The sequence below is a fragment of the Xenopus laevis genome, chromosome 9_10L, assembly GCF_017654675.1.
Source record: "Xenopus laevis strain J_2021 chromosome 9_10L, Xenopus_laevis_v10.1, whole genome shotgun sequence".
Classification (NCBI taxonomy): domain Eukaryota; kingdom Metazoa; phylum Chordata; class Amphibia; order Anura; family Pipidae; genus Xenopus; species Xenopus laevis.
The window spans coordinates 93,277,063-93,292,389 of record NC_054387.1 but is presented as its reverse complement, the minus strand read 5'-3'; the positions used below and the strand labels follow the sequence as shown (position 1 = coordinate 93,292,389).

Genomic DNA, 15,327 nt, shown 5'->3' with positions numbered 1-15,327 from the left:
GTGTAGATTCTGAACTGTTACAATTTGCTACATTAGCTCTTAAAGGGATTGTTCACCTTTCAAACACTTTTTTCAGTTCAGTTGTTTTCAGATTGTTCCCCAGAGATAACGTTTTTGTTTCCAATTACTTTTCTATTATTTTTTTTTTTCTGTTTTTCCAAAATCTAAATTTAAAGTTTAATTTCCCTGTCTCTGGTGTTTTAATCTGGCAGCTCAGTAATTCCGGTGCAGACTCTCAACTGTTACAATTTTGCAACATTTAGTTGATCCATTTCTCAGCAGCATCTCTGGAGTCTTAGCAGCTATTGTATCAATTCTAACAGCTGCCTGTAATGAAACCCAGGGATTTAAAGATAAGAAATGTATCAACTAAATGCATCTATTTAGAACAGTTTACAGGGTCAGCGAACCCCCCCCCCCCCCAGAGCTGCTTCAAATGTGAAAATTTACACTTTATACTTCAATATTAGAAAAATGGCCACGCATAGAAATTAGAAAGTAATTGGGAAAAGTTACCATTTCTGGTGATATATCTGAAACAACTAGTCGTTTGAAGGTGAACAACACTTTTAATGAAACTCAGTGATATTGTTAAAAAAAAAAGAAAAAAATGTATCAACTAATGTATCAGTTTAGAACAGTTTACAGAGCCCCTACAGAGCTGCTTCAGAAAGACATAAGAAGGTGAAGTATTAAACTTTAAACATCAATATTAGAAAAGCAGTCACACATGAGAATAGAAAGTAATTGGATAAAGTCTGTATTTCTGGTGAATTATCTAAAACCAACTGAACTGAAAAAAAGTGTTGGAAGTTAAGCAACCCCTTTAAGTTTACTCAGTCTACCTCCACTTTTGTTTTTCTTCAACCACTAGGTTCCTCTGTGACTACGTAAACTGCATAAACATTAAAAAAAAAAAAAGAAAAGATTAAATTTACCTTAAGTTTTCTTACTGCATCCCTTACAATTTCTGTACCCTTGGGTTGCTCAACCTCTGTATGCCCAAGAAACTGCAAAATATATATAAAAAAAAAGGATATTTAAAGAAACAAATATTTTAAAATGTGAATTGTTTGACAATTCATGTTTTTCATACTCAGACAGTAAAACAAAGTTATGTAGAACCTAAAGTTGACAAAAGACAAATGTCCACCAAGTAACTGCCTAATACTTAAGAGTAAAAATTAAAACTGCATTTGCCCTGTGGCAGGTGGTAACCCCATTACAGCTTGAACCTCCTGCTGTTCCCTAACCTGTGCCCTACTTGCCTTCCCCCACCCTCCTCTCACAAATACAGTAATGTCTAAACCAGTCAGTGTTGTATTTATGGAAGAAGTTACAGGTATTTGAGCATGACAAGTTTAGTTTATGCCTCCTGACACTGCTGTCTGTTGAATAATCATGCTTGCTTATGCAGGCACCACACCTTAAAGGAGAAACTAACCTGTAGGGAAAAAAACACTGTACCCCCCCACGCCAGGTAGACCTCCCTCCTCCCCCCAGGCTAACTACCCCCTCGGGGGGAAATGCCCCATACTCCATACTTACCCCTCGGAGCAGATTCTTCCAGCGAAGTTCCACGAGTCCATCTTCCGGGAGAGATCAGCAATTTTCATGTATTTCCACGTATTTGCAGTTGTAGCAAACCGGCAAACTGCTCCAACTGCGCATGCGCATAAATACCAATCTCTCAGTCAGCTTACCGGGGACACGGAAGATGGACACGGGGAACTTCACTGGAAAAATCTGTGCCGAGGGATAAGTATGGAGTATGGGGCATTTCCCCGGGGGGGGGGGGGTAGTCAGCCTGGGGGGATGAGGGAGAGAGGTCTACCTGGGGTGGGGGGTACGGGGTTTTTTCCCTACAGGTTGATTTCTCCTTTAAATCACTCTCTTTTACAAGCCTTAAGCAGGGAGGAAGGAACAAGCCTGTGTAAAAAAATCAATGCTTTGTAATTGGCAAACCTCTCCCCTTATAAAGTGCTACTGGCATGGGGAAGAATCTAGCCCATTTAAGCAGTTATGCAGTTATGCAGGGAGGTGCCAACCCAGAAAAGAACTTGACCAGAATTAAATGGTAAGGACCACCATATTGGGTTTACCTTGACAATTTTATGATCATAATTTTGTAACTAAAAAAACTCTGTTATGCAAAATACAAGGAATAGCTTAAATACTCAATTATTTGTGAAACAGGGGACAAGGGAATGTGTGTTGATCATTTTTTTCTTTATTGTGTGTTTATAGTTATCCTGGTCAGATCAGCTACACTTCCATTTTATTTTTGAGTGCCCCTTTTTTTTACCACACCATAAATGTTTTAAACAACCACATATGTAACGGGGGTGTGAAATGCTGCTAATTTGAAGGGGTGGTTCATGTTTAAGTTAACTTTTAGTATAATATAGAATGACCAATTCTAAGCACTTTTCAATTTTCATTATTTTTTATAGTTTTTAAATGATTTGCCTTCCTCTTCTGACCTATTCCAGCTTTCAAATGGGAGTCAAAGACCCCCATCTTCAGCTCTGTAAGGCTACAAATGTTTTGTTATTGCTACTTTTTATTATTCATATTTCTATTCAGGCCCTCTCCTATTCATATTCCAGTCTCTTATTCAAATCAGTACATGGTTGCTCGGGTAATTTGAACACTATAAACTATTAGCATTTTTGCAAACTCCCAGAAGGGTGGAGCTTAGAAAATGTATAAAAGGGGGACTGTTAGGGCCATTGATGATGGGTATATTTTTATTTTTGTGCGCCACGGAGAAGCATTTATTGGAGATTTGTTGCCCACAGTCATGCATTTTTATCTTGGGAAACAAATCATGCTGTCAGCCATCACCCTTAGAGGAATTTAGGATGCAAAGGAGATTCATGCAAAAAAGATAAAAATCACCTGATCCCATAACCAGCCACAAAATGTACTTAATACAGGGCTTTGCTTGTATAATAGGACATTGTAGCAGTGTGAGTAAGGAAATAGTAAAGTGAGAATGGGCAGCTTAAACCCCAACTAGGAGTAAGTGGGGAATAGTGTCACAGAGGATAACCCACCAGTCTTGGTCAAAGTTGCAGACTAGGATGAAGAACTTTGGAGAAGCTTCAGGCAAAACCCAAATGTGTTGTAATCCCACTGCAGAGTACCTTTGAAGTCTAGTGGGCAATGCACTGTAAAGGGGGGAATGTTGACTGAAAAACTACCTAACTAGCTGACTGTTGGAATTGCCTAATAATGTGGATTTTGAATAATGTCCTGATGTAACGTGATGTAAAAGGTATTTGTATTTGAAGAAAAAGTGTTGATGTCTGTGTGAATCTTGCTGAATGAAGAAATAAAATGGTTTTGGATTTTACAGCTCCCAGCACCCTTGTGTTTTAGTGTGGTTGATGGTATAATCATAGATAACAACTTAATACATACATATGTCCCAGTATATGTTTGGTATATTGAGTTTATTCTGCTATTGGGCTCAATAGAGATATACCTGTATATAGAGCTATGTTAGTATTCAAGGCCACTCTCATTGGGAAATTATAGACTTAAGGAAAGTTTTTTACTTTAGAGCTTGTTCAAACATTACTATGAGATTCAGTAAATGGTTCTCTTTTTAATTTAATTGTATTGATTTAGCTGCAGGCTTGGGGTGAAATTAACCTTTTTGTTCAAATCTAATAAACAACTTTCCATGATTTGATTTCAGAACACACTTGTGCACTGTTAATGTCATTGTACTAATGGAAATTCCTTCCGACCAACAAAAGCACAAAGATAAATGTAAAAATGACACTTACTTTAGCATTGTACGCAATAAAATGCTTTGACAATGTTTCTGGAGTATGCATCCATGATTTATCTAAAAAAAAAAAAGTATAGTGCAAATGAGTCCTTATAACAATGACTTCAATCAAAAGTGTGTGTATTTGCATAGGTGGTTGTACTTCCACTGAAAAAAAGGGAAATATTGCCTCAAATAATATATGCACTTTTAATAGAATTAAAATTAAAAATTCATAAAGTCAAATCAATGCAATAAAACCTCTATTAGACTAAACTTGAAAAAACATCTAAGTATCCAACACAATTGACGTGAACTGCAAGCTAAAGTTGGCCATACACAATAAGATCCACTCATTTGGCAACCTTTCCCCGATATGCCCACCAACGGCAGTGCAATATTGGGTTAATTACAACCCAGAGAATGGGTGTTAACAGGTCCTAGGCCACATCAACTTATCGGTTCGGTCCTTGATCTCCATGAAAATCAAACCTCCCCTGACCAATATATTGGCCAGATATCAATCAAGGAGACCCGTCGGCAGCCCCCATACACTCGCAGATAAACTTTAATCTACCCGTGTATGTCCACCTTATCTTGTTGGCTAACTTGTGAAGGGTATTCTTTATTTCACAGTGCAATATCACAACAGTTCAATCTAAATCAGATCGTGCATATATTTTGTAGAGGGACTCTTCCCCTTTATAGTACTAATGAGGGAAGATTAGCTTTTATAATGGTAGGCAAGCTTGTTTCTTATGCAGAGAAGAGACAGGGACACAAACAATGCAGAAAAATAAGATTTTGCCTTTAATTGCTCAAGAAACAAAAACACATAAATATGGTATTTGTCTTGATATGGCAATATGGCATCAAAATCATAACAGTCTTTCACACATGAAATTGTAGTTTTCCTGATTAACCCTGGGCCTCTCAAAGACTCTGGACCACTATATATGGTTGCAACCTTTTCATATATTTTCTACAGGGTGGTGGTGGGGGCGTGAACAAAAGGGGCGGGCCGTGATGAAAAAGGAGCGGGTCGTGACATAAAAGGAGCGGAGCCATGTCACGGCAATGGCCAGAAGGAGGAGAATAGTTACGTTTCCAGCACATTGGGGGCAGGCCAAGTTTTGTTAAGGGTATTACAAATTTATCGGCAACTACATTGCCGGTAAATTTGTAATACCGGCCCCGGCCTTGGCAGGTGTTTTACCTGCACACCACTACCCGCACATCACTACTAGGTCAAACAGGGCAGTGTCTCTCCTCCAAACACACAGATCTGTCTCCTCCAGACATCCAGGGAAGAGCCCATAGGTGAAGGAATACACACTTTTTACCTGCAGCAGCTCTGCTCTCAACTGTCATCTATTTACCTGACTAGCAGGGAATATTAACCCTGTCTGAACTAGACATCCCTCTTCAGCCAATATCCTACAGCTTGAATGCATGCTTAGGTGCATTTTAGTGCATTAGTGATTTTACATTAAGTTCCCCTTTAAGTATATAAGGGTTAAAAAAACAAAATGAAGGCATTTTGATCTATGCTTATTCTTAGTGATAAATAAGAATTCCAGTCTCATAAACTGAATGAAAAACGAGTATCCTGTTTGATGAATGTGTATTCTATTTTCATCAGCTACTTGACAAATGAGCATTCACTTTTTCAACCTATCCAAGAAAATGGTAAAAGGATTCATACAGTATATATATATATATATATATATATATATATATATATATATATATATATATATATATATATATATATATATATATATATATATATATATATATATATATATAAATTCATGTTTTCATGATTTACTGCTTCTTATTTTGGCAGACCACTCTGCCATTCTGATGATTAGAATTCTATTTTGGTTGGTTCAGTGAGGGGGATATCAAAAAGTAAATTATGGAAAATAATTTCAACATAGAAGTTACTTATCCTAAAAACTTAATTAAGTTGCCCCAAGCAGTTAACAGAGTGGTTCACCAATAAGTTAACTTTACATATATTATAGAATGGCCAATTCTAAACACCTTTTTCAGTTGGCTTTCATTTTTTCTTTTTTATAGTATTTGAATTATTTGTTTTCTTCTGACTCTTTTCAGTTTTCAAATGGGGGTCACTGACCCCATCTAAAAACAAATGCTCTTTAAGGCTATTTATTGTTACTGCTTTTTTTCATTATTCATTCAAAATTGTTCAAATTCTAGTCTCTTTTTCAAATCAATGCATGATTGCTTGGATTATTTAGACCCTAGCAACCAGGTTATTGTAATTGCAAACTGGAGAGACGCTGAATAAAAAGCTTTATAACACAAAAAAACACAAATAATAAAAAATGGAAATCAATTACAAATTGTCTCAGAATATCACTCTGTACATTATACCAAAGTTAATTTAAAGATGAACAACCCCTTTAATTAGAAACAAGTTTTTTGTTTTTTTTAATTGTACTGGAAGTAAGCAATCACCCTATCATATAGTTTAGAGCATACTGCAGGATCCGTAACTTCTCTACTAGTGATGTGCGGGCCGACCCGCACCGGGCGGGTTCGGGTCGACCTCGCACTGCTCCTTGCGGGTGGCGGGCGGGTTGAGCTCTGCTCCTGCTCTCCCTGCCACGTTCAAATGCCGGCATCCGAATACCGGTTATATAGTCTCGCGTCTGCTTGCCTGCCCCTTTTGTGACGTCATTGTGACGTCATCGCCGGGCGGGTCTATAAAAGGACGGCAGCAGGGCGGGTTAGGGAAACCCTGACCCGCACATCACTATTCTCTACAGCTTCATACACTAATCTGGCTGCTGTTTCTTCCCCCCATCCCCACACATTTGCATAGTATAACTCACAGTGTGGAGCATTGGGCATGTCCAGTAAAGTGAAATACAACCCTGCCATCATTCTCTGTTTATGCTGTTTAAAAGTTTGTTTTATGTACTGAAACAGGTTAATGTTGTGTAACAGATATGGGATCTGCTATCCAGAATGCTCGGGCCCTGGGGTTTTCAGGATAAAGCTGGCCATTGACGCAAAGATCTGACCGTACGAATCAACGTACAATCGGACTTTCCCATCTCCCGACCTGCCACTAACCATTCAGATCAAAGTCTTACCATTCCGATCAAATAAAGTACAGATCAGACGATGTTCTGCCCCTGACAGCAATCGTACGATATCTATGTCTGACAAAGCTAGTGACAGTCTCCCTCTGAAAATCGTACGATCGGCAATACACGCAGAGATATTATCGGCAGCCGACAGAAATTTTCTAAACTGTCTGATCGACCAAACGACCGATCTCCACTGGACGAAAAATGTCGGGACTCTCCACACACGGTCCGAAAATCGTACGAATCCACGATTCGTATGATCGGATTGTTGCGTCTATGGCCAGCTTAAGAGGTCTTTCTGTAATTTGGATCACCATACTACTAAAAAAAATTTAAACATTGAATAAATCCAATTGGTTTGCTTTTCAATATGGATTAACTTAGTATTAGTTTGGATCAGGTACGAGGTACAGTTTTTAGGCCTTAAAGTTACTGTTTGAACATTTGAATACTGATATTTACAGATATCTTACCTCTCTTCCTGCTGAACGCACGGTTCATTTTGTGTCAGACCACTGAACTCCTGTCTGAAAGGAGGGAGCAAAAAGATTATATTATTTACTAGCAAAGTCTTATATCCTGCAGTGAGAAATTCCAAACATATATCCAAATGTATGTGTATTGCCTATAGCAACCTCAAATAAGTAAGACCACGCCAATTATATAGGGGACTGAAATTGTTCCATCTCCCCTCAGGCTAGTTATTCATATTATTTTTACCTTTTAACATTATTCAACTACAGTATGATGCAAGATGGATCATTCAAACTATTTCAGTAAAATACATCAAAGTTGAAAGCATACTTCAGATCATAGGAGCTTGAAAAGAGATGGGGATCGTAATAAGACTACAGTCACTGTATGTATGCTTACCAAACAAACTTGAGGCAGTGCCAAGCCAAGACAATTAGGCTCACAAGGCAAGGAACTTTCCATCACACAGCATCAGCCTACTCCTCCACTTCCCTCATTGTGTCTATGAGCATGCATGAGCTCCCACAGTGGCGCGTGCGGGAAAGGGATAAGGAGTCACCCAGGGTCTATCCAAACAAAGGGTAGGCAGACAGAAGAGGTACCTGCCCTGTGGTCCCACCTTTGAGCCTTAAGCATGTGCCTCTTCTGCCTACCCATAGTTCTGCCTGCTTGAGGCTTTCATTTGCAACTACAAGCACAGTTGTGCAATTATCCTCCGCAACATTGTAGTCAGTGCTTTTGCCTGCCTCCTGTGTTGAATCAGGCTGTGCTTTGCCTATTGAGGCAGGGGATCCCAGGAGCTACTGCCACCTCCAAACCAAGCAGTAGCTTTAGGGATGCACATTTGATACAGACTTTTACTTCGTAATAGGGATGCACCAAATCCAGTATTCGGCTCTGGATTCGGCCTGGATTCGGCCTTTTTAAGCAGGATTCGGATTCGGCTGAATCCTTCTGGCTGGCCGAAACAAATCTGAATCCTAATTTGCATATGCAAATTAGGGGCGGGAGGGAAATTGCATGATTTTTTGTCACAAAACAAGGAAGTAAAAATTTTCCCCCTTCCCACCCCTAATTTGTATATGCAAATTAGGGTTCAGATTCGGTTCGGTACTTGGCCAACTCGTTCGCAAAGGATTCGGGGGTTCGGCCAAATCCAAAATAGTGGATTCGGTGCATCCTTACTTCGTAATTTGGTCAGACTTGATGTAAATGATAGGTGGTGATAGGGGTGATTCTGCCTCTCATATGCCCCCTGAGCCGGCCTTCTAATTCTACCCCCAACTCATGCGTTTCCTTATTTACACTCATACAGGGGCCACTTTGGTAGAGCAGAGAGTGCCATTTTACTAATTTGCACTAAAAGAGTCTAATGTTCAGTTTAAAAACACTTAACATTACCAGGGGCAGCTTGTTACCTCACGGCAGGAGTACCCATGTGTATAATCACTGTAAAGTACTGCGGAATATCAGTCAAAATTAAAATAAGAAAAACAGGCTAAAAAAAAGAGTGTATAAGGTGAGGGATCTACATGCAAGTAGTACAACAAAGAACAAAAGAGATTCTGAAACATTCCTCATACACATGCTATAAAAATAAACATATCCCTTAAGAATGTAATATTCCATAGCAACACTGCATGTGGAAAACTATGCTTTGCTTTATCACCAGCCATCCAAATAACACAAACCATGTGGTAAAACATGCTGCAATTCACATGAAATAATCAGATGGAAAAAATATACGCTATTTGTATGAAGAGCAATATGATGGTAAATATATAAATATTGCTGTTTAATATTTCTCAGCTAGCTTCTATCTGCTGAATATTCATGCACATCTCTTTAATTAAAGAGCTTAGTATTGAGATCTATGATCTGGCATCTAAACACAATGAGCATAAAGTTAGGTAGAAGTTCCAGGATAAATACCAAAATAAAATATAAGAAAGTGGTAAAACAGAGAGTTCTCTGAAGGAAAACCAAGAAAAAACTGTTGCTGCCAGGTTTAAAGGCTTGCAGATACTCACTAGATTCTACTAACTAGATTCTACTAGTGACTGATATCTTATTGGTATGGATGTATGTGCTATTTATGATGTTTTATTCAAGCATCACTAAACCACGTTTCCACACCTTAATGTGGAAAAATTAGTTTTCAAATAAGTTTTAATTGCAATTTGTACTAAAGTGATTGTGTAACCCAGCACGCAACAATTAATTTTTTTAATTGCAATTTGTACTAAAGTGATTGTGTAACCAAGCACGCAACAATTAATTAAATGTGTGCAGCTTCAAGGCCCTATGGCAAAGCAGAACACAAAGGAACATTCATTTGAGAAAGAAAGAAGAATTTGCTTCTATGCTATAGCCTTCAAAATAAAGAAACTGAGATCCACCCCACCCTGAGTGCTATGGTCCAAACGGACCTGGTCAAGAAAAGGTGTGGTTTTAAATTAACCTTCCCCTTTCTCTCCCATCTTGTTGCGAAACTGGATCCTCCAGTTAAGATGGGGGGAAATTAAAATACTTGTCACTAACTACCAAACACCCATATATTTTTCATTGAGAACTTTATTGGGCATTTGCATGAATAAACATAACTCTATAGAAACCATCAGAAAATCCAAAATATAGAAGTTTGTCAAAGTGTGAAGAGAAACTACAAGGCTGCATTAATGAGAGATAATGGCTTCCCCTAGGACAAAAAAAGCCTCTCTGATGGCTTTTGTAACCCTCAGAGTCAGAAAGAACTGCTTGGCTGTTTTAAAACATAGACTATGGAGGTTTAGCTCTTTTCTTCCTACCCAGATAGACCATGAATGCTCAGAATATAGATAATTGAACTAGAAATTCACGTAATATAATTTCATTAGACACTGAGGCTCATTTATTACAGCTCTGGGTATAAGTGCACTAACGGGCACAAAACTGAGCACAGAACTGTGGAACAGTGTGCACACCTTCTCCTTCCTCTTCTCTCTTACCACTTATTCTTTAATGCAATGGTATATTCACATTTATTTCTATTCAATTATAGTATTGTTCGCAGTCTGTTTCATTAATGTATTTAATTAATTTACAGCACCACATATAAAAGTAGTACTATATAAATAAACACATTCTGTTAGACAGGTTTCACAAAGCAGATGAAGTTGATGGACACACATTTTTTTTCAATGTCATCTACAATGTGTCAGAATAGGCTTGGTTACTGCTGATAGATTGAGTAGTATAATATAACTACTAATACAAGTGCCGACTCACTTGGGTGTCTTGGATTATGAGAACAATCTCCAGGCTCATAATATTTTATATAAAAATAAAGAATATTTATTGTTGTGTCACATAAACAAGTTAGAGCATAGATGGTAAATACAGGTTTAAGGTGAATCAAATAGATAGAATAGGGAAACAACAGATTTTAATCACTGCTCCCTTAAAACTGTCACTAAGGCCAGACATCTGGGCTTTCTTGTTTGTACAGTTGTGTTACTTTCTTATCAATACATTTGCTATATAACATGCATCTTAGATTATTAATAACAGTAAATACTGACATTACACCTGTAATGATCAGAGACTGAAGTAAAACAATCGGAAGGGAACCTGTATGGTGGGGAACCTGGGGAATGCACGTAAATAGCAGAACGGAGTCTTAGAGTCGTGGTGAAGTAAATACAGGATGTAATGAGACAAAGTAACTAAACAGGTGCACAATGAAAATATAAAGAAATGTACAGTATTAGCCAGAGACAGAAGGAATCGAAAGGCATAAACTGAGTCCAGTGATCATGCCAAAGGTCGGGTCAGGCAGCAGGCAAAGAGAGTCCAAGAACAGGCCACAGGGCGGAACCAGAAATTCCAATAAGATAGGCTAGGAGGGGACAGGAGCACAGGAACAAGGCTGGGAATCACAGAATGAGGGAGGGTCTCAGGAACAGAAATCTCAGGAACAGCAAGATCTTGGCTATGAAGCACAATGACCAAGAAAGGAGCAATAGTCAGGGACAAGTTTATAAAGGGTCCTGATTACGAGCTGAAGAACACATGGGACTAATGAGGTGGGCAGAGACAAGGAGCAGACAAAAAGAACACAATGAATACATGAGTAGGAGGACTGGTCAGGAGCAGCCGTGAGAGCCTCCAGTGGCTCAGTTGATAAGTGTACAGTGCCGGAACACACACCTCAAAGTTAGAATCCTGGCTGGTCCTGACAACACCACACTCCCTACACTATGTAACATGCATATTGTCCATCTTTCACGTATTTAATATCTCAGAGAGCCGCTGTCTTCTTTAGTGAGGTAGTAGTAACTTTGGGAAATGTATTTTTGGTGAAGGAAGAATTGGATTTTAAGAGAACTAGATTGAATTTTCTACTAGCTCAGGCTATTTAAAAGCATGGGTTGCACTCCAAGTTATGTTAGTGAAGCTATTATTGAGGAAAATAGAAAAGATGAAGGAATTATTAACATTTATAGCTTTTAATTGAGTGAGGATTTTATGATAGCCACGGTTTCTTAGACAAAATATACAGTAACTTGTAGTTGTGGATTTTAAAAAATAGATTTAATTGCACAAAGGGCTGTGACCTAAGACAACTGTGATGGGTCAGGTCATCATTGGCCTTTCCTGATGGCCCATTATATAGTTTACACAACAGTACCACTTATTGAAACGGTCTTCAACATTTGTTATAAAGCATCAAAGAAAACAGTTAACAATTCTCCATCCTAATGTATATCCATACCAATAAACCATAATGTGGTAATGGCGGAGCTCATCCAGCAGCGCGTCTCCTTGTTATCTCTGCTCGTACAAGAACCCCGTCAATTCTCTCTGGCTTTGGCAACACAATATCTCACCTGCTTCTGAGCGCTGAACAAGACAGAGGAGTGGTTCTAATATCGAACTGGCTTTATTAAAGCACACATACTAATGATAATAGTACAGCAATGGGTGTGCAAACTAACGCATGCCTGTACACTTGGCACTTCCTCAAAGTTGTGCAAATATCACATGTTAAAGGGATACTGTCATGGGAAAAAAAATTTTTTCCAAAATGAATCCGTTAATAGTGCTGCTCCAGCAGAATTCTACACTGAAATCCATTTCTCAAAAGATCAAAGAGATCTTTTTATATTCAATTTTGAAATCTGACATGGGGCTAGACATATTGTCAATTTCCCAGCTGCCCCAAGTCATGTGACTTGTGCTCTGATAAACTTCAATCACTCTTTACTGCTGTACTGCAAGTTGGTGTGATATCACCCCCTCCCTTTCCCCCCCCCAGCAGCCAAACAAAAGAACAATGGGAAGGTAACCAGATAAAAGCTCCCTAACACAAGATAACAGCTGCCTGGTAGATCTAAGAACAACACTCAATAGTAAAAACCCATGTCTCACTGAGACACATTCAGTTACATTGAGAAGGAAAAACAGCAGCCTGCCAAAAAACATTTCTCTCCTAAAGTGCAGGTACAAGTCACATGACCAGGGGCAGCTGGGAAATTGACAAAATGTCTAGCCCCATGTCAGATTTCAAAATTGAATATAAAAAAATCTGTTAGCTCTTTTGAGAAATGGATTTCATAGCAGAATTCTGCTGGAGCAGCACTATTAACTGATTCACTTTGAAAAATTTTTTTTTCCCCATGACAGTATCCCTTTAACTTGCTTAAATGGTGTCACAAGTGCATATCATTTAAAGGTAAAGATAAAAAACACTAAATTGTGAATAAATATATAAGTTCATTCGTGGATGTATACTGATCACCATATGTAATATAAGTAAATTCCTCAATAAACAATAAAAAATACAAAAAATATCAAAAAATATATATAATGAAAGTACAAATACAACATACAAAACATGTGAATATTTATCCATAAACTGCACTGAGCTGACCCTTCCAAATAGTCCAGAAATAGTATAGTCCATAATATAAGTAATTTTTTGGTCAGGATAACGTTTACCCAAGAAATGCAATGAAGCAACTGTGTATGTAACCAATATATTGGGTTTATACCTTCCTATATATTTATCTTTTTTCCCTATTAATAATATTGGGATCAACAGACTTTTACTAATAAAACATAGTCAAGGAATGTGTCAATCCCCCTTGTTTTGCATGCTGAAGTAAATTTATTCAGGTCAGTCACATTTTGATTAAAATGTATTTTAATTAGCCTTAGAGTCAGCAGCTAGTCTGCAAGATAGAAGGCACAACTTCCATGTGGCTGTACCAGCTCCATACCTGTCCCTTTAAAGGTGGCGTTATGCCTAAAAATGTTTGGTTCTAGTAAACTCTTCCCTATAATAACTACAGAGTGAGGGGATCTTTGTCCTGGTATTTATATAGAACTAGTACATTTCCACAGTGTTTTACAGAGATTCCACATCATTCACACCAGTTTCTGCCTCAGAGGAATTTAAAATCTAATGCCCTTATCACTTTTACACACACTATGGTAAATCTTATCAGGGCCAATTAACCTACCTTTATGTTTTTGGAGTGATGGGGAACCCCTCCTGGAGTTGGAATACCCAGAAGAAACCCATGCAGACCATACAAACTCCATGTAGATGAGCCCAAGCCAGAAACAAACACCAGTGCTGCCCACGGAGCCACCAGGAAATACTTTAGGTGACTTTACTTTAGGTGAGTTTAGCAGGTGGAAACCTATGTGCTGTGTAACTACGGTGTATTTTATTTTTAGAACCTAAGTGGTATATTTTTATATGTTTTGCAGTTTTTAATCATTTCCCATTGGCTTTCTACATTTATTTCATTATGGCTGTCATTAGAAGTATTTCTACGGCTATGTAAATAAAGATTTAAAAATCTAAAACAGATATTTGGATTACAATTCACGTAATTTTCAATTAGAGTTAAATTGTTGTTGCTCTGTCCAAGAACTCACATTCCAAAATAAAAAACAGTTAATTTATAAGCTTTTCTCAGCCCATTAATATTCAGAAGCATGGGAAAAAAGCAATATAAAATTCTGCACTGAGGAGTTATGTTCATACAAGAGAGAGATGCAAGTTTGCCATATCCTCATGCCTTCTGGGTCTTGCAGGTCTTTGAATGTTTGCATAATCATAAAATATTAATGATTTCCATATAAATAGTAGGAATTTTGATTATGTCTTAAAGCAGATAAGGTGTTCCCACCTGTTCTATGTTTTTACAGCGGTTTTAAACTCTGTTTCTCTCTGCTGGCATTAAAAACATATACGGTACTACTGCTTATCCAACAGCCTAAATTAATGATTTTATATTATTTTAGATTATATTATAGGTTTTATCGATAAATGTATTTTAAAAAATGTAAATCAAAAGTTACCAGCAGACACAAGTTTTAGGTGAAAAATAGAGTATTTCTGATGTGAGACAGGGATGTTCAACCTGCTATTCTGCAGCTCTTAATATTCATTGGCATGCTTTAGCTCTTTTGAGATGGTGGCAGGTTTATTTTAAGAACAACTAAAACATTGCATGCTGGAATTCAATGGTGTGTGGTTGGAAGTCAGAAGCAGATACAGACAGTGTAAAGCTAAATTTGATTATGCAAGCATGCAATCAGGCATTTGAAAATGAAAAAGATATTGTTGAGGAGAATCCAACAAATACCCAGTATATATATATATATATATATATATATATATATATATATATATATATATATATATATATATATATATATATATAAAGTCAATTGTGGTGAGCGCACTCTTACCGGATTTTTTAGATGATGGGTGCGTTGGTCAAGTTTTTTGCATATGTAGTAAAGAATGGACCCGCACTCCAATGTTCTTAGTGAAAAAAATGATGTGTTTTATTCACAATGCATATCCATGCATTGTGAATAAAACACATCATTTTTTTCACTAAGAACATTGGAGTGCGGGTCCATTCTTTACTATATATATATATATAT

General features: G+C 37.7%; 1 protein-coding gene across 4 annotated transcripts in view; it reads right to left on the bottom strand.

Moving 5' to 3' along the window:
* The window catches only part of gulp1.L (GULP PTB domain containing engulfment adaptor 1 L homeolog), a 106,827-nt gene that overhangs the window by 48,102 nt on the left and 43,398 nt on the right, over positions 1-15,327 (bottom strand). For all 4 annotated transcript variants that reach the window (XM_041576373.1, XM_018236214.2, XM_018236215.2 and 1 more), the window contains 3 exons: positions 7,380-7,433; positions 3,798-3,859; positions 939-1,010 (listed from right to left, as the gene is read on the bottom strand). In XM_041576373.1, the coding sequence (XP_041432307.1) occupies positions 939-1,010; positions 3,798-3,859; positions 7,380-7,407 (162 nt within the window). In that variant the 5' untranslated portion in view covers positions 7,408-7,433. The remainder of the gene's footprint in view (positions 1-938; positions 1,011-3,797; positions 3,860-7,379; positions 7,434-15,327) is intronic.